A 23,522-nucleotide genomic window follows, 5' to 3' on the forward strand; every position below is an offset into this window, starting at 1 on the left:
TAGCCATTCTTCAGGTTTTGGAAGGCCCTCGGAGCCTGAAATGTCTGGCTTGAGCAGAGCTCTGGCATTTTAAATGAGATCTGTTTTGAAGTGTTTGTATGTGGCCTACAATAAAAAAACCCACCACATTGTATGTCCTTTAAAACATATCTATAAACAATATGAATCACTGACAAAAGGCAAAGGAGGAAAAACCCAACACCCAACCCCAACCAACCAATTTTCCCTTGCAACCGCTGCAATCGTGTCTGCCTGTCCCGCATCGGACTGGTCAGCCACAAACGAGCCTGCAGCTGACGTGGACTTTTACCCCCTCCATAAATCTTCGTCCGCGAAGCCAAGCCAAAGAAAGAAAGAAAGAAGAATAAACAATATAAAATATAACATAATCTGTCACATGGATCAGATGGATGACACCCTCGGGTCTTGAAAGAGGTAGCGGGAGAGATTGTGGAGGCTTTGGGGATGATCGATCAGGAATCAGCAGATTCTGGCCTGGTCCCAGAGGACTGGAAAATCACAAATGCCAGCCCAATATTCAGGAAGGGAAGGGGCAGCAGAAAGGAAATGATCGACCGGTGAGTCTGATGGCAGTGGTGGGGAAGATGTTGGAGTTGATTGTCAAGGATGAGGTTACGGAGAACTTGGAGTCACATGACAGGATTGGCTAAAGCCAGCATGGTTTCCGTAAGGGAAAATCGTGCCTGACAAACCTGTTGGAACTGTTTGAGGAAGTGACCAGCCGGCTGGACCAGGGAGATGCAGTGGACGTTGTGTGTTTGGATTTTCAGTCGGCCTTGGACAAGGTGTCTCACATGAGGCTACTGAACAGGATGAGAGCCCCTGGAACAACAGGAAGGTACGGGCATGGGGAGAGCATTGGCTGGTCGGACAGGTTAGGAGAATGGGCAGAGAAGTGGCAAAATGAGATATAAGTAGTCCTCGACTTTTGACCGACGCGAGTCACAACCACCCGCACATATGATGAACATTTAAAAAAATCTTGATTAAAACCACTGTACCAGTACATATTTTGTATTAAAAATAATACTGTATACAGTGGTCCCTGCTCCCGGCGCAGCCCAAGGTCCCCTTTCCTTGTGGTATCTGACAGGGAGGGGTGGGGATGGGGAAGGGGTGGCAACAATGGGCAGATGGGGAAGGGGGTCAACAGTGGGGAGGAGTGGCAACGGAGAGGGGATAGAGGGATGATGCTGTTGGGGAGGGGTGGGAATGGCAAAGGGGCAGCACTGATGAGATGAGGGGAGGGACAGTACTGACTCTGCTTTCCACCTACAGAGCGTGTTCGATGACCTGGAGGGCGAGGAGATGCGGAGAGCTCGAACTCGCTCCAACCCTTTCGAGACCATCCGTGGGGTCTTCTTCCTCAACAGGTAGGGGGCTTGGGGGCGTTTCCATCGGTTTCCCAAGATTGGGGGCTTCCTGCCGCTCTCCAGTGAAGGGGACCGATTGCTCTCCCCATGGGTGTTGGGGGATGTCCTGCTGCTTCTTATAACTGTACCCAAAATGTTTTGGCGACACGAGTAGCTGAGGAATCACTGAGTTTACTCCAAGAATTAACGACGGACATAAAGTTTCCCCAAACCCAAGCTCACTAAAAAATGGAGAGAGCTAGTTCTAGAAATTCACACAAGCTGAAGGCACAAGATCGTCTCGGTATCCATTCAGTTGATTGATGGCTCCAGTGGTAACACCCACTCCGGGTGACTGTGGGTCACTCTGATTAAGGCAACCTTGCACCGCTCTCCCCAAGGTGGGGGGGGGGGGAGGGTCCCACCGCTCTCCCTAGGAGGGGTAGTGGATGGGGATGGGGCAGGTGGGAATGTGAGAGAGTGATGGGAGAGGATGGGACTATACAGGACAGGGGAAGGTAGGGTGAAAGGAAGGGACCAGGTGTGGGTTGATGGACAGGGTGAGGGGTTAAGGGGAGGAAATGGGGGGGTGAGGGGACAGGGTGGGTGAGGGGCTGGAGGAGAGAATGGAAGGAGGAGAGTGAGGGGACAACCATGCTTGACCCTGTGTTCACAGGGCGGCGATGAAGATGGCCAACATGGACCACGTGTTTGATCGAATGTTCACCAACCCACTCGACAGTGTGGGGGTGAGTGTGTCCTTCTGGCCCCTCTCCACTCCTTCTGGCCCCTCGCCCCTCTCCTTCTGGCCCCTCGCCCCTCTCCTTCTGGCCCCTCGCCCCTCTCCTTCTGGCCCCTCGCCCCTCTCCTTCTGGCCCCTCGCCCCTCTCCTTCTGGCCCCTCGCCCCTCTCCTTCTGGCCCCTCGCCCCTCTCCTTCTGGCCCCTCGCCCCTCTCCTTCTGGCCCCTCGCCCCTCTCCTTCTGGCCCCTCGCCCCTCTCCTTCTGGCCCCTCGCCCCTCTCCTTCTGGCCCCTCGCCCCTCTCCTTCTGGCCCCTCGCCCCTCTCCTTCTGGCCCCTCACCCCTCTCCTTCTGGCCCCTCGCCCCTCTCCTTCTGGCCCCTCGCCCCTCTCCTTCTGGCCCCTCGCCCCTCTCCCGGCCTCCGTCCCCCAATCCCTCCTTCCCCCCCCCAATCCCTCCTCCCCCCCCAGGTCCTCCTCTCCCCCCCCAGGCCCTCCTCTTCCCCCCCCCCCAGGCCCTCCTCTTCCCCCCCCCCCCCCAGGCCCTGCTCCCCGACCCAGTCCCCCATCTAGTCCATTCCCCCCTGTAGTGAGTCGAAAGAATCAAAGACTTGTTGATCCAAGCCAAGGCTTCTATTACCTAAAAGACTGGACGTATCACATGTAGGTCGACCAGTCCAGAGTGACCTGGTCTGGGTAGGAGCAACCCTTGAAGACCTGCCAGTAGGTGTGGCTACACTCAGCCAATCACCACCATCCCATACCACAATATATACAAATATACATTGGTGATAGAATCTCTACTATCACGTTCACTCCTTTGAGAACTGACCCTGGGGTGAATGGGGTGCTGTAAAAAAGAAAATGGAGGGGCGAAACTGGTAGAGGTTAGGGGCTGTAATGATCGGGAGGCCTGATAGTCCAGCGTGACCGCCGTGGTGCTGGGGTTGCTGTAGTCATGTCACTGGCGGGCTTGTTGGATGAGGCCACAGCTTCACTCAATTCCCCAATGGCATTGTCGACACGCTGGCCTGAGTTGATGGGGTGGTGCTGATCCCTCTGTTCGAGCACGTGACCTAGGGGAGAAGGAGTTGGAGGAGTTTGGGTTGGGCGCGCTGCTGGGTCCAATCCGGCTTGGGCTCGGTCCTTTAACGAGACTGTGTCCTCCCACCCGTCTGGGTACTCAATGTATGCATAATGCAGGTTCGCATGGAGCAGCATCACTTGTTCAACCGGACGTGGTGTCGCAGGAGGACAGGCCCGGGAACCGTGAGCCATGCCGGCGTGGTTATTCCTGATTCGAATTTCCTCGGGAAAGTGAACATCCTTTCATGGGGGATGGCATTGGTCGCGGTGCATAGGAGGGAGCAGATGGAGTGTAGGGTGCTAGTGAGCACGTCCTGCCAGTGAGCAGTGGGGAGGCCTTTGGACCGGAGGGCAAGCGTAACCTCTTTCCAGATGGTGGCATTCTCTCTTTCGACCTGCCCATTACCGCGTGGGTTATAGCTGGTGGTCCTGCTTGAAGCAATACCACGCTCCAGAAGGTATTGTTGCAGCTCGGGGCTCATAAACGAGGGCCCCCGGTCACTGTGGATGTAACTGGGGTACCCAAAGATAGCAAAGATGCTGTGCAAAGCCTCTATGACTGAGGAGGCAGTCATGTCCAAGCAGGGCACAGCGAACGGGAAGCGGGAGTACTCGTTGATGGCTGTAAGGATGTAGGTGTTACGGTTGGTCGACTGTAGGGGCCCCTTGAAGTCCACGCTTAGACATTCAAAGGGTCGGGTGGCTTTGATGACGTGGATGTTCTCCGGACGGAAGAAGTGGGGCTTGCAATCAGCGCACACCGGGCAGCCTCGGGTCATGGAGTGAACCTCCTCGATTGTGTAGGGCAGGTTGCGAGCCTTAACAAAGTGCATAAACCTAGTGACCCCTGGATGACAGAGCTCCTCGTTGAGTTTCTGCACCCTGTCCAGTTGTATGTTGGCGCAAGTCCCCCTGGAAAGCGCATCTGGTGGGTCGTTGAGTTTACCTGGCCGATACAGTATGTCATAATTAAAGGTGGAGAGCTCGATTCTCCACCTGGCGATTTTGTCATTCTTGATCTTACCTCGCTGGGTATTGCTAAACATGAAGGAGACTGTGCGTTGGTCGGTCAGCGGCGTAAAACGCTTGCCAGTGAGGTAGTGTCTCCAACGTCGTACTGCCTCGACTAAGGCCTGGACCTCCTTCTCGACAGAGGAGTGTTGGCTCTTTGGGCCCTGGAGGGTCCTGGAGAAGAAGGCTACCGGCCGGCTGGCCTGGATCAAAGTGGCCACCAGTGCAAAGTCGGACGCATCGCTCTCTACTTGGAACGGAACTGATTCATCGATGGCGTGCAGCGATGTCCGATTTGATGCGGTCGAAGGCCGCTCTGGCTTCGGTTGACAGGGGGAAGGAGGTGGTCTTGATGAGTGGCCGTGCCTTGTCGGCATAGTGTGGAACCCATTGGGCATAGTAAGAGAAAAAGTCCAGGCAGCGTCTGAGTGCCTTCTGGGTGTGGTGGGGGTGGCAAGACCATGAGGGGACGCATGCCGTCAGGGTCTGGCATTACCACCCCGTTCTCCACCATACAACCCAGAATTGTGAGCCGAGTGGTCCGGAAGACACACTTGTCGAAATTGTAGGTTAAGTTCAGCCAAATCGCAGTGTGAAAAAATTTCTCGAGGTTGGCATCATGAACCTCCGTGTCATGGTCGCAGATGGTGACTGTCTAGCTGTAGTCAACCACCATCCGCGGCTTCTCCCCATTTTTAACCACCACCTGGGCCCTCCAGGGACTTGAGCTGGGTTTGATAATGCCCTCGTCCAGCAGTCTGCGCACCTCACTTCTGATGAATTTCCTGTCTTCGTAACTATACTGCCAGCTTTTGGTGGCCACTGGTTTCCAGCCAGGGGTGAGGTTTGCGATAAGCCCTGAAGGAGCGACCCGGAGGGTGGAGAGGCTACAAGTAGGCCGCTGGGGTGTGGGGGCTGTCGCTGGCAGGAGGTCTCCAAGGTGGAATGGTTACAGAGAGAGAGTGGTGCAGGGAAACAGTTCGGAACTGGCACTGAAAATCCAATCCCAGCAATACAGGTGCTCACAGTTGGGGGAGGCCTAGCAGCTTAAAATCAGTAAATGTGATGCCCTGGAGTTTCAGGGTCACCACACAGTACCCTTTTACCCCAGTCGAGTGCGATCTGGTCACCAATGAAATCCTCTGGTCAGTGGGGAGAATGACCAGTCCGCAACGTTGGGCCGGGTCTGGACGGATAAAACTCTCAGTTGACCCTGAGTCAAATAAGCAATTGGTACAGTGTCCATGCACTTTAATCAGTTCCATTGCTTTTGTAAGGGGATGGGGGCAGTTCTGGTCCAGGGTCACTGATGCAGAGACCTGTGCTGGGAACAGTGGAGTCTTATGTGATGACATCATGCAGCGTCCGGCCTGAAGTGCACTACGTGTATGTGGTGATGTCCACAGAAGCAGTCAGACTGGAGCTGTCAGCATCGAGAGGCTGGGGCTGCTGCCTGCAGCCTGCTGGGGGTGTCGGTCAGCCAACGGTAAGTGCTGGGGGTCGCTGCTCACAGTCGGCAGTGGTGGGACAGTCAGGTGGGCAGTCGTTGGCGGTAGCAGCGGCGGGTCCCTGGTCGGTGGTGGCGGCCGCAGCGGTGGGTACCTGGTTGGCAGCATCGGTGGCGACGGCAGCAGTCGTTGAAGTCGGGGCTTGGGCCTGGGCGGTCGTTCCTCCATGTGGGAGGTCCAAGCAGGCCAATGTCATTGCGGTGAGGGTGGGCTGTACTTTCCGCGCTCGGTGCCTGCCCTGTGACATCAGGCGCTGCCGCGTGGTGGAGCCCTTGCTCTCATTGGACGAGAGCTCTGAAGAAGAGATGTTTGAATGGGGAGGGTGACGGTTGGGCCTCGCACAAGGCGCTGTGTTTGACGGTGGCCATTTTGGAGTGACAGACTACAGCAGAGTGGCTGTTTTTAAGGCACCTCTGGCATCTGGCTTTCCTCACCGGACACTGGGACCTGCTGTGCTTATCCCTCCCTCAGAAGTAGCACTTCGGGGTCGCATCAGGCAGTGTAGTGGCGACCGACAGGCTGTCGGTGGGCTGAAGGGTAGTAGGGTTGAGGGAGGACATCCTATCCACTTCATAGCATTGGGGTCCAGCCCTGAGAGTAAACGTCCATACTTAAGACCGCATCCTCCATTGTCTCTGCGATCCGGATCACGTCCTCTAGGTTTTCTCCCCCGTGTTCTAGCAGGCACTGCCTCACCTCATTCGATCAGACCCCAGCCCCATAAGCATCCCGAATGAGATCGTTGGTGGTCTCAGCAGTAGTTCTGTCTGAGCAGGCACAGGCTCTGCCCAGTGCCCTTAGTGCTTGGCTATAAGCTCCTCAGGACTCACCAGGCAGTTGCCTCCTGGTTGCTAGTTTGTACCTGGCGTAGACCCTGTTTACCGTTCACTCGCAGAGTCCTTTCAACACCTTCATGGCAGCGGCGTAAGTGGCTGCGTCCTGGATGCTCTCGTAGACTCTCGGGGACACCATTGACATCAATACTAGTAGTCCATGGCTGTCCTCCTCCATGGCAGGGTCAGAGAGTTGTAGGTAAGCTTCGAAACACCTCACCTGGTGCTTAAAGTCATTTGATGCAGTAGCCGACTGCGGGTCGATGTTGAGGCGTTCCAGTCGCGCATACGCTCCATCCCTTGAAAACTTCCTAGTTAATAAAATTGTAGTGCACGTTGAAAGAATCAAAGACTTGTTGATCCAAACCAAGGCTTTTATTAACTAGAAAACTGGAGCAGATCACATGTAGGTTGACCAGTCCAGAATGATTTGGGTCTGGCTAGGAGCAACCTTTGAAGACCTGCCAGTTGGTGTGGCTACACTCAGCCAATCACCACCATCCTATACTGCAATATATACATATGCATGTTGGTGATAGAATCCGTACTATCCCCCCTACTCCAGTCCCCCATCTAGTCTAGTCCATGCCCCCCTATTTCAGTCGCCCCACCCATCCCCCTCACCCCTCCCCTCCCTTCTCATTGGCAACCCGCAGCTGCATCGCCTCCCCCCACCCACTGACCTGTCCACCCCCGTACAGAGGCCTCTGGTGCGGGACACCCTTGGCGAGCTGCTCTACTTTGCGGACGTTTGCGCCGGCCCAGGGGGCTTCTCGGAGTACGTGCTATGGAGGAAACGCTGGCATGCCAAAGGCTTCGGCCTCACCCTGCGGGGACCCAACGACTTTAAGATGGAGGACTTTTTCGCCGCCCCCAGCGAGCTCTTCGAACCCTACTATGGTGGGTGGGTGCCAAGGAGAGGGGAGGGAGTGGGCGGGAGGGGGCAGGAGCGAGGGTTGGAGATGGTAGGGGAGGGAGGCATGTTGGGGAGGTGGGATGAGGCCAGACTGACTCAACTGACCCAGTGATGGGTTGCTACCCACTGGTGGTTGGGGTGGGGAGGGAGTTTGAGGGAGTGTGGTATGAGTCTTGACTGACCCAGTGATGGGGTCTGTACCCACAGGTGAGGGGGGAGTGGATGGTGACGGGGACATCACGCGGCCAGAGAACATCAGGGAGTTCAGACGCTTCGTGCTGGAGAACACTGATAACGTGGGGGTTCACTTCCTCATGGCCGATGGGGTAGGTCTGCTTCCCCATCCTCCCCCCATCGTAACACCCCTTGCCCCACCGCCCGTAGCCCATCCCTTCACCATCACATCCCCCCCCACATGACCAAACTCCGTTCCACACATGTGAACTCCGCACCCTCTCGCCTCCCGGGAAGGCCCCCCACTCCCCATGAGTTGGTCCTTATGGCAGTGATGGGTAGTCTGTGACTGTCCATCCTCACTCCTCAGGGTTTCTCAGTGGAAGGGCAGGAGAACCTGCAGGAAATCCTGAGTAAACAGCTGCTTCTGTGTCAGATCCTGGTGGGCCTCAGCGTGGTGCGAACAGGTACGTGAAGCTGCAGTCGCCGATCCATTGCCCCGTGGGGAGGGGCAGTCTCTTCAGTCCATCGACCCCCGGGGAGGGGCAGTCTCTCCGGTCCATCGACCCGCGGAGAGGGGCAGTCTCTCCGGTCCATCGACCCGCGGGGAGGGGCATTCTCTCCGGTCCATCGACTCGCGGAGAGGGGCAGTCTCTCCGATCATTCGACCCACGGGGAGGGGCTGTCTCTCCGGTCCATTGCTCCGAGGGGAGGGGCTGTTTCCATCTGGTCTATTGTCCCGCGGGTAGGGGCAGTTTCTGTTAGTCCATCGCCCCGCGGGGAGTGGCTGTCTCCGTCCGATCCATTGCCCCGCAGAGAGGGGCAGTCTCCGTCCAGTCCATCTGCCCGCGGGGAGAGGCAGTCTTTCAGATTCATTGGCCTGAGGGGAGGGGCTGTCTCTCCGATCCATTGGCCTGAGGGGAGGGTCAGTCTCTCCGATCCATCAGCCTGCGGGGAGGGGTAGTCTCTGTCCAGTCCATCGGCCCGCAGGGAGGGGCAGTCTCCGTCCAGTCCATCTGCCCGTGGGGAGGGGCAGTCTCCGTCCGATCCATTGCCCCGCAGAGAGGGGCAGTCTCCGTCCAGTCCATCTTCCCGCGGGGAGAGGCAGTCTTTCAGATTCATTGGCCTGAGGGGAGGGGATGTCTCTCCGATCCATTGCCCCGTGGGGAGGGGCAGTCTCCGACCGATCCATCAATCCGCGTGGAGGGGCAGTCTTTCCGATCCGTTGCCTGTGGCAGCAACTGAGACACACATAAACAAATGGGTTAAGTTTAACTCAAAACATATGAACAAACTAACAATAATAGAATTAACCCAATAACCTTAGCATCCCAACACCAGCCTTAATAGCAACGCTATATAAAAAGCCGATTATTATACAGCGTATGTGGGGAAAAAGCCCAGACTCTTACAGCCCATGCTGAAATCTATTGTAAAAAATCACCAAAATTCCCAAAACAAAACCCTCCTCGTAGGTCCGTCAAATTTGTCAGTCACGAAAAAACAGCTGATGGATTGGTCTGGGGTTGATTTGTTTCCTTGCCTGCTGGTCCTTTAATTTGAGGCTATATCCAGGTGACCATGGTCCTGATAGACTTTCAACCCCGTCAGGGGAACACGAGACTGGCTTGAGGTTCGAATCTAGCAACAACCCCCTTTACCTGCGAATTTTCACCGTGACCTCCTGGTCACCACGTGAAGTTCACTCCTCCGAACCCCTCTTCAGAATTAACCAGTGACCTCTTGTCATACAAATCCTCTCCTTTGGGACACCCTCGAGTGGTCCCGTGACTTCTATCACATGATCTTCTTCTTGAAAGGGGACAGGAGAGGCACTGTTCAGTCCCACACACATTGCTTTTCAGAGTTTCCCAAACTGTTGTCATACAACAGTTTCCCCCTCCCCTTTCCCTCTCTCTGCCGGGCCTGGACTCCGCGCAGCTGCTGGCTGGGCCTCGCCAGGCCTGCACTCTGTGCCGTTGATGGCTGGCCTGGGATCCCTGTCGGGCCTCATTGGCTGGGTAACTCATCAATCCTCTTACTCCTTCTCAATCAGATTGAAAGGCAGAGAGGATTTACTAGGATGTTGCCCGAATGTCAGGGACTGAATTACAGGGAAAGATTCAACAGGTTCAGGACTTTATCCCCTGGAGTGTAGATGAATGTGGGGAGATTTGATCGACGTTCTGGTTCCCAACCTGCTGACACCTCCTCTCCCCCCAACAGCTCCAGCATACCTGCTCACCAGGATATTGGTCCCCTCCAGTTCAGGTGCAGCCTGTCCTTTTTGTATAGGTCAGACCTTCCCCAGACGAGATCCCAATGATCGAGAAATCTGAACCCCTGAACCAACTTTTCAGCCACACCCTCATCTGCCACAACGTCTTGTTCCATCCCTCTCTGGTGTGTGACGCAGACCCCAATCCTGGGATGCCCACCCTGCAGGTCCTGCCTTTCAGCTTCCTCCTGAGGCAGGTTTGGGTTGTTCTGTGGGCGTAGAGCTCTCCCACGGTGTTTGGGGCTGGCTTCACCTCTCTCCTTGCTCCACAGGTGGGCACTTTGTCTGCAAGACCTTTGACCTTTTCACCCCGTTCAGTGCTGGACTCATCTACCTGCTCTTTCTGTGCTTTGAACGTGTGTCACTCTTCAAACCCGTAACCAGCCGTCCAGCCAACTCCGAACGGTCAGTAGCCCACATAGCCGAGTCACTGCAGTTGGTTGCGAGTCCCGGCGGTCGGCCCCGAGTCCCGGCGGTCGGCCCCGAGTCCCGGCGGTCGGCCCCGAGTCCCGGCGGTCGGCCCCGAGTCCCGGCGGTCGGCCCCGAGTCCCGGCGGTCGGCCCCGAGTCCCGGCGGTCGGCCCCGAGTCCCGGCGGTCGGCCCCGAGTCCCGGCGGTCGGCCCCGAGTCCCGGCGGTCGGCCCCGAGTCCCGGCGGTCGGCCCCGAGTCCCGGCGGTCGGCCCCGAGTCCCGGCGGTCGGCCCCGAGTCCCGGCGGTCGGCCCCGAGTCCCGGCGGTCGGCCCCGAGTCCCGGCGGTCGGCCCCGAGTCCCGGCGGTCGGCCCCGAGTCCCGGCGGTCGGCCCCGAGTCCCGGCGGTCGGCCCCGAGTCCCGGCGGTCGGCCCCGAGTCCCGGCGGTCGGCCCCGAGTCCCGGCGGTCGGCCCCGAGTCCCGGCGGTCGGCCCCGAGTCCCGGCGGTCGGCCCCGAGTCCCGGCGGTCGGCCCCGAGTCCCGGCGGTCGGCCCCGAGTCCCGGCGGTCGGCCCCGAGTCCCGGCGGTCGGCCCCGAGTCCCGGCGGTCGGCCCCGAGTCCCGGCGGTCGGCCCCGAGTCCCGGCGGTCGGCCCCGAGTCCCGGCGGTCGGCCCCGAGTCCCGGCGGTCGGCCCCGAGTCCCGGCGGTCGGCCCCGAGTCCCGGCGGTCGGCCCCGAGTCCCGGCGGTCGGCCCCGAGTCCCGGCGGTCGGCCCCGAGTCCCGGCGGTCGGCCCCGAGTCCCGGCGGTCGGCCCCGAGTCCCGGCGGTCGGCCCCGAGTCCCGGCGGTCGGCCCCGAGTCCCGGCGGTCGGCCCCGAGTCCCGGCGGTCGGCCCCGAGTCCCGGCGGTCGGCCCCGAGTCCCGGCGGTCGGCCCCGAGTCCCGGCGGTCGGCCCCGAGTCCCGGCGGTCGGCCCCGAGTCCCGGCGGTCGGCCCCGAGTCCCGGCGGTCGGCCCCGAGTCCCGGCGGTCGGCCCCGAGTCCCGGCGGTCGGCCCCGAGTCCCGGCGGTCGGCCCCGAGTCCCGGCGGTCGGCCCCGAGTCCCGGCGGTCGGCCCCGAGTCCCGGCGGTCGGCCCCGAGTCCCGGCGGTCGGCCCCGAGTCCCGGCGGTCGGCCCCGAGTCCCGGCGGTCGGCCCCGAGTCCCGGCGGTCGGCCCCGAGTCCCGGCGGTCGGCCCCGAGTCCCGGCGGTCGGCCCCGAGTCCCGGCGGTCGGCCCCGAGTCCCGGCGGTCGGCCCCGAGTCCCGGCGGTCGGCCCCGAGTCCCGGCGGTCGGCCCCGAGTCCCGGCGGTCGGCCCCGAGTCCCGGCGGTCGGCCCCGAGTCCCGGCGGTCGGCCCCGAGTCCCGGCGGTCGGCCCCGAGTCCCGGCGGTCGGCCCCGAGTCCCGGCGGTCGGCCCCGAGTCCCGGCGGTCGGCCCCGAGTCCCGGCGGTCGGCCCCGAGTCCCGGCGGTCGGCCCCGAGTCCCGGCGGTCGGCCCCGAGTCCCGGCGGTCGGCCCCGAGTCCCGGCGGTCGGCCCCGAGTCCCGGCGGTCGGCCCCGAGTCCCGGCGGTCGGCCCCGAGTCCCGGCGGTCGGCCCCGAGTCCCGGCGGTCGGCCCCGAGTCCCGGCGGTCGGCCCCGAGTCCCGGCGGTCGGCCCCGAGTCCCGGCGGTCAGTCCTGGCACGACCTGAGTCCTGGCTGTAAATCCCCATGTGGCTTGAGTCCCAGTGGTCAGTCCTGGCACAGTCTGTGTCCAGCTGTGAAGACTCCCTGTGGACAAATCCCTGGAGAGTGAGCCCTCTGGAGACGGACCTACCAGTGACCCCTGCCTCATGGGTGCCCTCTCCCCAGGTACGTGGTTTGCCGGGCATTGCGGACGGGTACTGATCCAGTGAGGGAGTACCTCTTCACCGTCAACCAGAAGCTGAATCAGCTGCGGGGAACGGAGCAAGATGTGACCACCCTCGTCCCCCTGCCCCTCATGAAAGACCACGAACCCTTCTACACACACCTTCAGGCCTCCAACCAGAGGTGAGTGTATCCCTCCCCATGACACTGTCCGCCCTCCCCCTCCACCCTCGTCCTCCGCCCTCCCCCTCCGTCCTCCGCCCTCCCCCTCCGTCCTCCACCCTCCCCCTCCACCCTCGCCCTCTGCCCAACCCCCATTGCCCTAATCCCCTCCGCCCTCCCCTGTCCCCGTCCCCCTGTCCCCTCCCCCCGTTCCCCACCACCCAACCCCCTGACCGCCTTCCCCATCCCCCCCTTCCCCAGTCCCTGATCCCACTTTACATCCCCCTCCCTGATTCCTCCCCATCAATCCACCACCCCCAGCACTGACGGTCTGGCCCTCTCTTCCAGCCATGCTATGCGGCAGGTCAAGGCTTTGGCTAAAATTCATGCCTTCATTCGTGATCCGTGAGTATGCTCCTCAACCCAGAGACAGTTCTCTTCCCCCCCCAACGATGATGTATCACCACCCTCTCCACTCCAGAGATGCATCTACCCCCACTACGAGGGAAATAAGGTTTTTGGGGGGAGGCGGCTGATACAGGAGTTACCGGGACATTATCACACGTAGAATGGGCAACTAAAGCGGCATCGTCTGCAAAGAGTAGTTCACGGACAAGTTTCTCTTGTGTCTTGGTGTGAGCTTGCAGGCGCCTCAGATTGAAGAGACTGCCATCCGTGCGGTACCGGATGTAAACAGCGTCTTCATTGTTGGGGTCTTTCATGGCTTGGTTCAGCATCATGCTAAAGAAGATTGAAAAGAGGGTTGGTGCGAGAACACAGCCTTGCTTCACGCCATTGTTAATGGAGAAGGGTTCAGAGAGCTCATTGCTGTATCTGACCCGACCTTGTTGGTTTTCGTGCAATTGGATAATCACGTTGAGGAACTTTGGGGGACATCCGATGCGCTCTAGTATTTGCCAAAGCCCTTTCCTGCTCACGGTGTCGAAGGCTTTGGTGAGGTCAACAAAGGTGATGTAGAGTCCTTTGTTTTGTTCTCTGAACTTTTCTTGGAGCTGTCTGTCTTTGCAGACGATGCCGCTTTAGTTGCCCATTCAGAGCCAGCTCTTCAGCGCTTGACGTCCTGCTTTGCGGAAACTGCCAAAATGTTTGGCCTGGAAGTCAGCCTGAAGAAAACTGAGGTCCTCCATCAGCCAGCTCCCCACCATGACTACCAGCCCCCCCACATCTCCATCGGGCACACAAAACTCAAAACGGTCAACCAGTTTACCTATCTCGGCTGCACCATTTCATCAGATGCAAGGATCACCTACGGCTCCTAGAACGCTTCCACCAGTGTTGTCTCCGCTCCATCCTCAACATCCATTGGAGCGCTTTCATCCCTAACGTCGAAGTACTCGAGATGGCAGAGGTCGACAGCATCGAGTCCACGCTGCTGAAGATCCAGCTGCGCTGGGTGGGTCACGTCTCCAGAATGGAGGACCATCGCCTTCCCAAGATCGTGTTATATGGCGAGCTCTCCACTGGCCACCGTGACAGAGGTGCACCAAAGAAAAGGTACAAAGACTGCCTAAAGAAATCTCTTGGTGCCTGCCACATTGACCACCGCCAGTGGGCTGATATCGCCTCAAACCGTGCATCTTGGTGCCTCACAGTTCGGCGGGCAGCAACCTCCTTTGAAGAAGACCGCAGAGCCCACCTCACTGACAAAAGGCAAAGGAGGAAAAACCCAACACCCAACCCCAACCAACCAATTTTCCCCTGCAGCCGCTGCAACCATGTCTGCCTGTCCCGCATCGGACTTGTGAGCCACAAACGAGCCTGCAGCTGACGTGGACTTTTTACCCCCTCCATAAATCTTCGTCCGCGAAGCCAAGCCAAAGAAAAAAAATCACACGTAGAAGGCAGGAGGAGAGTAGCTGGGTTACAGCCAGGGGAGGAAAGGTGGACATGGCAGACAGTGCAGGAACCCCTGCAGCCGTTCCCCTCAGCAACATGTATACCCCTTTGGATACTGCGGGGGGGAGGTGTGGAGGATTAGGGGGACACATCCATGCCAGGCAGCAGCCAGACCAATAGCACTGTGATTGGCTCTGACCCTTCCAGGGAGAGTATGACATCCCGTAGAGCAATAGTCACAGGGGGCTCGATAGTCAGGGGAACAGACAGGAGATTCAGCGGATGCAAAACAGACTATCACTCTCTGACATCGAATAACATGTTGCATTACAGCACAATGAACAAATACGTGCTCATTTCCTCAAAATGAAATCTTCAAAAAAAGAGAAATTTTATGATATAAACCCCACGTAATCTAAGAAAAAAAGACCAGAAAAACTGGACAGCCTCTCCTGAGAATTTATTGATAAAAATGAATCATCTGGTCTTCACCAACAAAGAGAAATTAAATTAAATTGAGTCCGGAAGGGAGAATAATTCTAACTAAGTTGTGGGGAAATCATTTATAAATGGTCTCCAAGTCTCTTCAAATTTCACAGAAGTATGAAATGTACGAACTCCAAACTTCCTCTCAACTTAAACATGACATCGTTTGAGAGAGTCACTGAGTCCAAAGAAGGTGGATTCGAACCTTACACTCTTCCTTTTTAAAATATTTTTATTGAGTTTAACATATAAATTTGGCTCCAAAAACTAAGGAAAACAAGTTGTCTTATGTACTTGCAAGTACAAAAAAAACTTGGATGGAAAAAAAGAAAATTTGATGGAACGACATTGACAGTTCCTTGATCCACAGAAGAAACAAGTAATTGAACTAATCTAATAAACATGTTAAACCCGTATTTGCCAAGTGAAGCGAAATAAAAAAATTACCAAAAGAAAACAAACAAAAAAAAACCCTAAAAACTAAATCAAATCGACACCCTCCCTCTGGTCAAGGCAACCTTGTAAATGAAAAGGGAAACTGTGGATCGGACAGAGAATCTCCAGAACATTCCAAGTTCTGAAATCTTCCAATCGTGACTGTAATCTATGAATGGGCATCAGATCTTGTCAAATTGAAACTTTCTCCCTTTACTGCTGGATCTAATTTTCTCCAAGTTTAAATAGGACATGACACCATGTAACCACTGAGTAGGTGAAGAGTCATCTTTCCATTTCAGTAAAATTGCTTGTCTGACTTTCAACGTAGTAAAGTCTAAAACTTTCTCCTGAGTTGCAGATAGAAGTAGATTTGGCTTGAATCTTTCCATTTAAATCAAATAGCTCTTCCGGCCAACAATGTGGAAAAGGCTACAACCCAATATGTGGAATTCAATGGGTTAGGTTGCAAACTATATGCAGTCTTAAAAATATTTATCCAATATCTCTCCAACATCAGCCATGAACAAAACCTATGAGTTAGAGAAGCCACTTCTGATTTACATTGAGCACAAATAGGACTAACGTTAGAAAAAACGCGGGCCAATTTGTAATTCAACGTATGAGCCTGATGTACCACTTTAAACTGAATCAAAGAATGACAAGCACATATTGAAGAGGTAGTGAAATCCAAAAGAATCCAAAATTCTTCTCCCATGATTCCTGTGGAAGATGTAACTGAAGTTGCTCTTCCCAGGCCCTTTTAATTTTGTCATTAGAACTTGACTGCAATCTTAATAACATTCTAAATGTTGCCTATTAAATCCTTATGAGAAAGGTTTAAATGAAAAAGAACATCAACTAAATCGGGTTGGTACGATGTTGGAAAGTTAGGGCATAAAGTGTTCGGAAAATGTCTAATTTGAAAGATCTAAAAAAAATGCGACTTAGATATAATTATTGAAAAGACATTAACCTACCATCTGTAAACAAATTTGAAAAAAAATTCCTTTAACTTTCCAACAAGAGAAGGCTTGATATGCAGTTGAAAAAAATAATTAAGAGAAATGGTACTAGATAAAATTAAAATTTTCAAGTCAAAGAACTTCTGAAATTGAAGCCAAATCTGTCATGTGTGTTTAAATATTCGGTTAAAGGTTTGTCGACTAATCTTAGGAAGTGTAAAAGGAAGGGCTCCTCCCAATAACGAGACCACTGAACACCTCCGCACGGAATTCACTTCCAAATCTACCCAATGAGGGTGTTCAAATTGATCAGCATCGTAGGTCCAGAAAATAATAAAACAAATATTAACTGGCCAGTAATGGAGCGTAAGATAAGGTAAAGCCAGACCACCAGCTTTCCTTAATTTCTGCAGATGAAATTTACTCAATCTGGCATTCTTTTATTCCAAATAAAAGAAGATATTTTAGAGTCATTATTGTCAAAAAGGATTTTGGAATCAAAACTGGGACTGCTTGAAATAAATAGAAAAATGTAGGTAAAAATAGGATTAATACAACCTATTAAAGATAAAGCCAATAGATACCATTTGGAAAAAGTTTGTTTCACTTAATCTATCAAAGGAAGAAATTAAATTTATATCGATCTTTAACTGATTTGGTCATTTTAACCCCAAGATTGGTAAAATGGTCTTTAACCACTCTAAAAGGTATATGATTATAAACAGGTGCATGCATGTTTCTTTGGAATAATTTGCTCTTATGTAGGTTCAGTTTTTTCCAGAGAAGTGACCAAATTGGGAAAGCAAAGACAACATTGGAGGAGTAGATGTCTCCAATCTGAAAAATGTAAAGATATGTTGTGAATTCCTTCTCCTCAAGTAAATCCCTGAATGTTGCTGGAATCCCAAAGTACTATTGCTTGGGGCTCCAAAGCTAAATTAAACACAAAAAGGCTTAGTCTAGTTCCTTGAAATAACCTAAACAGTGAAGATATTTGATGATTTGTAATTACCCAGCTGCTGGAGCTCGATAAATCAAATGAATCCAAGAATTAAAGCAGGGCAGAAATTAAATCTTTTCAAATTTCAAGCAGATATTTCCATTCCATTCTATTAAATGCCTTTTCTCCATCTTTCTTTGGCTTGGCTTCACAGGTGAAGATTTATGGAGGGGTAAATGTCCACGTCAGCTGCAGGCTCGTTTGTGGCTGACAAGTCCGATGCGGGACAGGCAGACACGGTTACAGCGGTAGCAGGGGAAAATTGGTTGGTTGGGGTTGGGTGTTGGGTTTTTCCTCCTTTGTCTTTTGTCAGTGAGGTGGGCTCTGTGGTCTTCTTCAAAGGAGGTTGCTGCCCGCCGAACTGTGAGGCGCCAAGATGCACGGTTTGAGGCGATATCGGCCCACTGGCGGTGGTCAATGTGGCAGGCACCAAGAGATTTCTTTAGGCAGTCCTTGTACCTCTTCTTTGGTGCACCTCTGTCACGGTGGCCAGTGGAGAGCTCGCCATAGAACACAATCTTAGGAAGGCGATGGTCCTCCATTCTGGAGACGTGACATACCCAGCACAGTAGGATCTTCAGCAGCGTGGATTTGATGCTGTCGGCCTCTGCCATCTCGAGTATTTCGATGTTAGGGATGAAGTCGCTCCAATGAATGTTGAGGATGGAGCGGAGACAATGCTGGTGGAAACGTTCTAGGAGCCGTAGGTGATGCCGGTAGAGGACCCATGATTCAGAGCCGAACAGGAGTGTGGGTATGACAACGGCTCTGTATACGCTAATCTTTGAGAGGTTTTTCAGTTGGTTGTTTTTCCAGACTCTTTAGTGTAGTCTTCCAAAGGCGCTATTTGCTTTGGCGAGTCTGTTGTCTATCTCGTTGTCGATCCTTGCATCCGATGAAATGGTGCAGCCGAGATAGTAAACTGGTTGACCGTTTTGAGTTTTGTGTGCCCGATGGAGATGTGGGGGGGCTGGTAGTCATGGTGGGGAGCTGGCTGATGGAGGACCTCAGTTTTCTTCAGGCTGACTTCCAGGCCAAACATTTTGGCAGTTTCCACAAAACAGGACGTCAAGCGCTGAAGAGCTTGCTCTAAATGGGCAACTAAAGCGGCATCGTCTGCAAAGAGTAGTTCACGGACAACACATAATGGAGTTTTACGCGATGGGGAATAAATTATAATAATTAATCGAGAGATATTAAAGTGTGACTCTTTCTACATCCTAATGATTTATTTGTCGGGTTATGGACTTGTTGATCTATGGCCCTTTCTACACCCTAATGGTGGTTTTGTCAGATTATGGAAGTTGATATAAGACCCTCTCTACACCATAATGGTGGTTTTGTCAGATTATGGACTTGTTGATCTCTGGCCCTTTCTATACCCTTATGGTGGTTTTGTCACATTTTGGACTTGTTGGTTTCTGGCCCTTTCTACACCCTAATGGTGGTTTTGTCAGATTATGGACGTTGATATAAGACCCTCTCTACACCCTAATGGTGGTTTTGTCAGATTATGGACTTGTTGATCTCTGGCCCTTTCTACACCTTTAGGTGGTTTTGTCACATTATGGACGTTGATATTAGGCCCTTTCTACACCCTAATGGTGGTTTTGTCAGATTATGGGATTTGATATGAGGCCCTTTCTACACCCTAATGGTGGTTTTGTCAGATTATGGAAGTTGATACAAGGCCCTTTCTACACCCTAAAGATGGTTTTGCTGGATTATGGACTTGTTGATATAAGGCCCTTTTCCACCCCATTGATTTTATTGTTGATCATTGATTAGTTCCCTCAGTAACAGATTGTGCCTATCGGGCAGTTTCTGTTTCTGACCATGAGTCTTTGAACCTCACTTTTACACTTTCTGATGTTATTTCCAGAACCCGGCAGTTTAATAAGACCCTACTTCATGATGATACGTTTGGCGACTTTAAGGAGAAATCCTCCATTTTTTCTCTACAAATTTAACTGAGGAAATGTTCTGTTTATCTGTTTGGGATATGTTCACAGCATACCTTTGGGGACAAATAATTTCCTGTTCAACTGGGTTAGGAAAACATACAAAGGAGGAATGATGAAATTAAGGAAATGATAGTCTATTCGAGGATATGTAATGCTGATCTTTATAGAAAGGGTGGCACTTCAAACTCATTATTTACTTTTAACAAACCCTAAACAAAGCCAACTTCTTAATCTATGTACACGGGGATAAATCAAATAAATTGTTAGCTGGTTATCTACAATCAGCTATGGCTAAAAGACAGATTACTACAATCTTGTACATTGACAGTGTGTGTACCACTGTGTTTTATCATGTTGAAATTTCATGAATTCTGATTTATATAAATCTGAGTTTTCTGACAATTCTCTCTCTCTGCATAGATTCCTGCAATAGTTGAATGTCCCTAAAATTTCTCCTAATAATCAACTTTTAATAGAAGCTCCAATTCAGAGATGGAAATTTTTAGAGCAAACATCTCCCTCAGAATAGCAAAGTGTCAGGTCTGGATGGTTGTACCTTTGAGTTTTTAACTCTTTTACCAATATGCTCTATGGTTCTATGTCCAGACTCATCTCCTTGAATCAACTCCTTGAATCATCTCCTTGAATCATCTCCTTGAATCATCTCCTTGAATCATCTCCTTGAATCATCTCCTTGAATCATCTCCTTGAATCATCTCCTTGAATCATCTCCTTGAATCATCTCCTTGAATCATCTCCTTGAATCATCTCCTTGAATCATCTCCTTGAATCATCTCCTTGAATCATCTCCTTGAATCATCTCCTTGAATCATCTCCTTGAATCATCTCCTTGAATCATCTCCTTGAATCATCTCCTTGAATCATCTCCTTGAATCATCTCCTTGAATCATCTCCTTGAATCATCTCCTTGAATCATCTCCTTGAATCATCTCCTTGAATCATCTCCTTGAATCATCTCCTTGAATCATCTCCTTGAATCATCTCCTTGAATCATCTCCTTGAATCATCTCCTTGAATCATCTCCTTGAATCATCTCCTTGAATCATCTCCTTGAATCATCTCCTTGAATCATCTCCTTGAATCATCTCCTTGAATCATCTCCTTGAATCATCTCCTTGAATCATCTCCTTGAATCATCTCCTTGAATCATCTCCTTGAATCATCTCCTTGAATCATCTCCTTGAATCATCTCCTTGAATCATCTCCTTGAATCATCTCCTTGAATCATCTCCTTGAATCATCTCCTTGAATCATCTCCTTGAATCATCTCCTTGAATCATCTCCTTGAATCATCTCCTTGAATCATCTCCTTGAATCATCTCCTTGAATCATCTCCTTGAATCATCTCCTTGAATCATCTCCTTGAATCATCTCCTTGAATCATCTCCTTGAATCATCTCCTTGAATCATCTCCTTGAATCATCTCCTTGAATCATCTCCTTGAATCATCTCCTTGAATCATCTCCTTGAATCATCTCCTTGAATCATCTCCTTGAATCATCTCCTTGAATCATCTCCTTGAATCATCTCCTTGAATCATCTCCTTGAATCATCTCCTTGAATCATCTCCTTGGAGTTTTTAACTCTTTCACCAATATACTCTATGGTTCTATGTCCAGTCTCTTCTCCTTGAATCATCTCCTTGAATAATCTTGGAGTTTTTAACTCTTTCACCAATATACTCTATTGTTCAACGTCCAGAATCATCTTGAATCATCTCCTTGGAGTTTTTAACTCTTTCACCAATATGCTCTATGGTTCTACGTCCAGAATCATTTCCTTGGTTTTGCGGACATTGAGTGCAAGGTTGTGTTAATTAACAAGTACGAGTTAATTCTGGCCATTTCATCACTGAAGATGTGGATGTAACTGGGCAAGAGTCGCTGAGGCAGCTCCCTCTGCTCTTCTCGGGCACCAGGTGATTGGTTCCGTTTTGAAGCTGTTGGGAACCTCTGACGGCAGCAATAAGAGGCTGAAAATGTCCGCGAATACTCTGGCTCGTAGGTTTGCACAGACTTTCAGTACCTGCCGCGTTCACCGTCAGGACCTGACGCCCATGGGGACTCACCTTGTTGAGTGACGTCCTGACGTTGGCCTCCAGCTTCTGCAGGAATTCTCATTGGTCCCGTTGAAAACAGGAAAGGTGTTCAGCTCTTCAGATAGTGAAGCAATGCAGCTGCCTCAAACCCTGCTGTAGCTCGGAATTCCCTCTTTCTGCTGAAATGACCTTCTGTAGGTCGTACCTGGCCTTCCTGTAGAGAGAGGCTGAAGAGAGGGGGCAGGGGTTCACGTTCTTGGATCACTGGAAGCTTTTCTGGGGAAGGGGTGACCTGTACAAGTGGGACAGGCTGCACCTGAACTCGAGGCAAACCTATATCCTGGCAGGGAATTTGCTAAATGCTGTTGGGGGAAGTGGGGTGGGATCCAACGTGAAGAGACAGAGGAAGAGGCGTTTGGTGCACGTGGCAACAGCTGGTCGGGTGTTTGTGTGGAAGGACAGGCAGAGAGGGCAACATTGCAGCTAGTGGAGATGTGTCACACTGTAAGGGTTAGATGTAAATGTGGCAGAAGGAAGAAAGTGGGTGGCCTTGCAGTACAGCTACAGATTGGCGTGTCTGATGTTGCGGCCATCACGGAGTTGTGGCGAAAGGATGGAAGTCACTGGGAGCTGAATGCCGGAGGACACACAGGGCATCGAAAGGATGGGCAGGTGAGCAGAGGGGTGGTGTGGCTCTGTGGGTAAGGAACATTACCTCATTAGAAAGAGGTGACGTAGGAGATACAGAATCATTGTGGGTGGAGTGATGGCCGCTGTATCCAGATTTCCAAACAGTAGCGGGATGTTGTGGTATTGGTTGACAAGGGTCATGAAATGAATGTGTCATAGAGTTAAGATGAAACAATTATTATAACCGTATTATCAAAGGTAAAGTATACTTTTAAATGATCGCTGTGATTTACTAAGAAATGGGTATTGGGATCCCCACCCAGACAACTAACAACATTCCAGAAAACCTCTTCCATAAAGCCAACTCCTGCTCCTCGACACAATAGTTGTCAGACACAGCCTGCCCAACAGGTTCCTGTCCAAAAACAGCTGAGGGCACGACAAGCAAGTCAAGCAGAATGTGGAAACATCAAAAGCCTGCAGAACGACCGACCAACGTGGCTTTGTTTCAGTGTCGAGAGTTCAGCTGCCCCTGTTTAAAAATAATGAATATGGAGATCGCTTGGGAAGCAACATTTACATGTGCCAAGAGCCAGGCTGACAGTTCTGCACTGCCTTAAAGGATCCTTTGAACTACTGTACATGCCTGCCTGCACATATCTTTTAAATATGTCATGCCAGAAATTCATATCTTTTAATTATGTCAGGTACATATCGAAAGCCAATTAATGATAACCATTAGAAATGAGCAAACACTGACGGTAAGACCTCAGCCTGTAACAATCCCATCCAAGGAATGGTCACTTCATCAAATGCAGCAAAATGCCTTCAATATTGTACCCTGTAACCTTGTACTTTGAATGAGGTTCAACAGTATGAGGGAGGTGACCTTGTCGACCCAACCCTAATTACTGCTCATTCCTGCTAGCGTGACTAGAATAAATTCTGTTTGTTGTACTTTGTGGTTTGGTTGTACTACTTGTACCTCGACAGGACTAAACTATTACATGTAGACAACAAATTATAACAGCAGAGAGAGAAGGCGTGTCAGAAGGGCAATGTTATAGTCGTCGTGGGGGATTTTAACAAGCATGGGGAAATCCTAGTTGGGCCTGGATCTCAAGAAAGAGAATTTGTAGAGATCCGATGAGATGGCTTTTTAGAGCAGCTTGTTGATGAGCCCGAGGGGATCGGCTGCACGGAATTTGCAGGGGGAGGGGAACCAGAGTGTTCGAGTAAATAGTGAGGTGGAGGAGAGTAAAGGTCATGCGAGGACTGCATGTCTACACAGAAACCAGAGGTTTGTATGTGATAGAAATGTTCTCATGCATATTTATTTCAATGCAAGTATATTGTCAGAAAGGCAGATGAGCTTAGGGCGTGGATTGGCACATGGGATTATGACGATATTCCAATTAGTGAGAATTGGTTGCAGGAGGGCCAGGACTGGCAGTTCAATGTTCCAGGGTTCCATTGTTTTAGATGGGATAGAGACGGATGGATGAAAGGGGAGGAGTGGCATTGAATGTCGGGGAAAATATTACCGCTGTGCTTAGACAGGACAGTCCAGAGGGCTCATCTACAGAGGGTATATGGGTGGAGCTGAGGAGAGGGAAAGGTGTGACCAGACTGATAGGGGTGTATTGTAGATCGTCCAATAGTCTGAGAGAATTGGAGAAGCAAATCTGTAGGGAGGTAGCAGAACGTTGTGATCGTAGGAGATTTTAACTTCCACATATTGACTGGGACTCCC

At 52.2% G+C, this 23,522-nt stretch overlaps 1 protein-coding gene across 1 annotated transcript in view; it reads left to right on the top strand.

Annotated features, from left to right (window-relative positions):
• Nucleotides 1-23,522, top strand: part of LOC138737397 (cap-specific mRNA (nucleoside-2'-O-)-methyltransferase 1-like) — a 71,371-nt gene that overhangs the window by 34,018 nt on the left and 13,831 nt on the right. Inside the window, exons 7-14 of the mRNA XM_069888145.1 lie at nucleotides 1,300-1,394; nucleotides 2,050-2,122; nucleotides 7,252-7,450; nucleotides 7,674-7,792; nucleotides 8,011-8,107; nucleotides 10,191-10,323; nucleotides 12,215-12,394; nucleotides 12,722-12,778. Of these exons, the coding sequence (XP_069744246.1) occupies nucleotides 1,300-1,394; nucleotides 2,050-2,122; nucleotides 7,252-7,450; nucleotides 7,674-7,792; nucleotides 8,011-8,107; nucleotides 10,191-10,323; nucleotides 12,215-12,394; nucleotides 12,722-12,778 (953 nt within the window). The remainder of the gene's footprint in view (nucleotides 1-1,299; nucleotides 1,395-2,049; nucleotides 2,123-7,251; nucleotides 7,451-7,673; nucleotides 7,793-8,010; nucleotides 8,108-10,190; nucleotides 10,324-12,214; nucleotides 12,395-12,721; nucleotides 12,779-23,522) is intronic.

This window comes from Narcine bancroftii, chromosome 6 (genome assembly GCF_036971445.1).
Source record: "Narcine bancroftii isolate sNarBan1 chromosome 6, sNarBan1.hap1, whole genome shotgun sequence".
NCBI lineage: Eukaryota > Metazoa > Chordata > Chondrichthyes > Torpediniformes > Narcinidae > Narcine > Narcine bancroftii.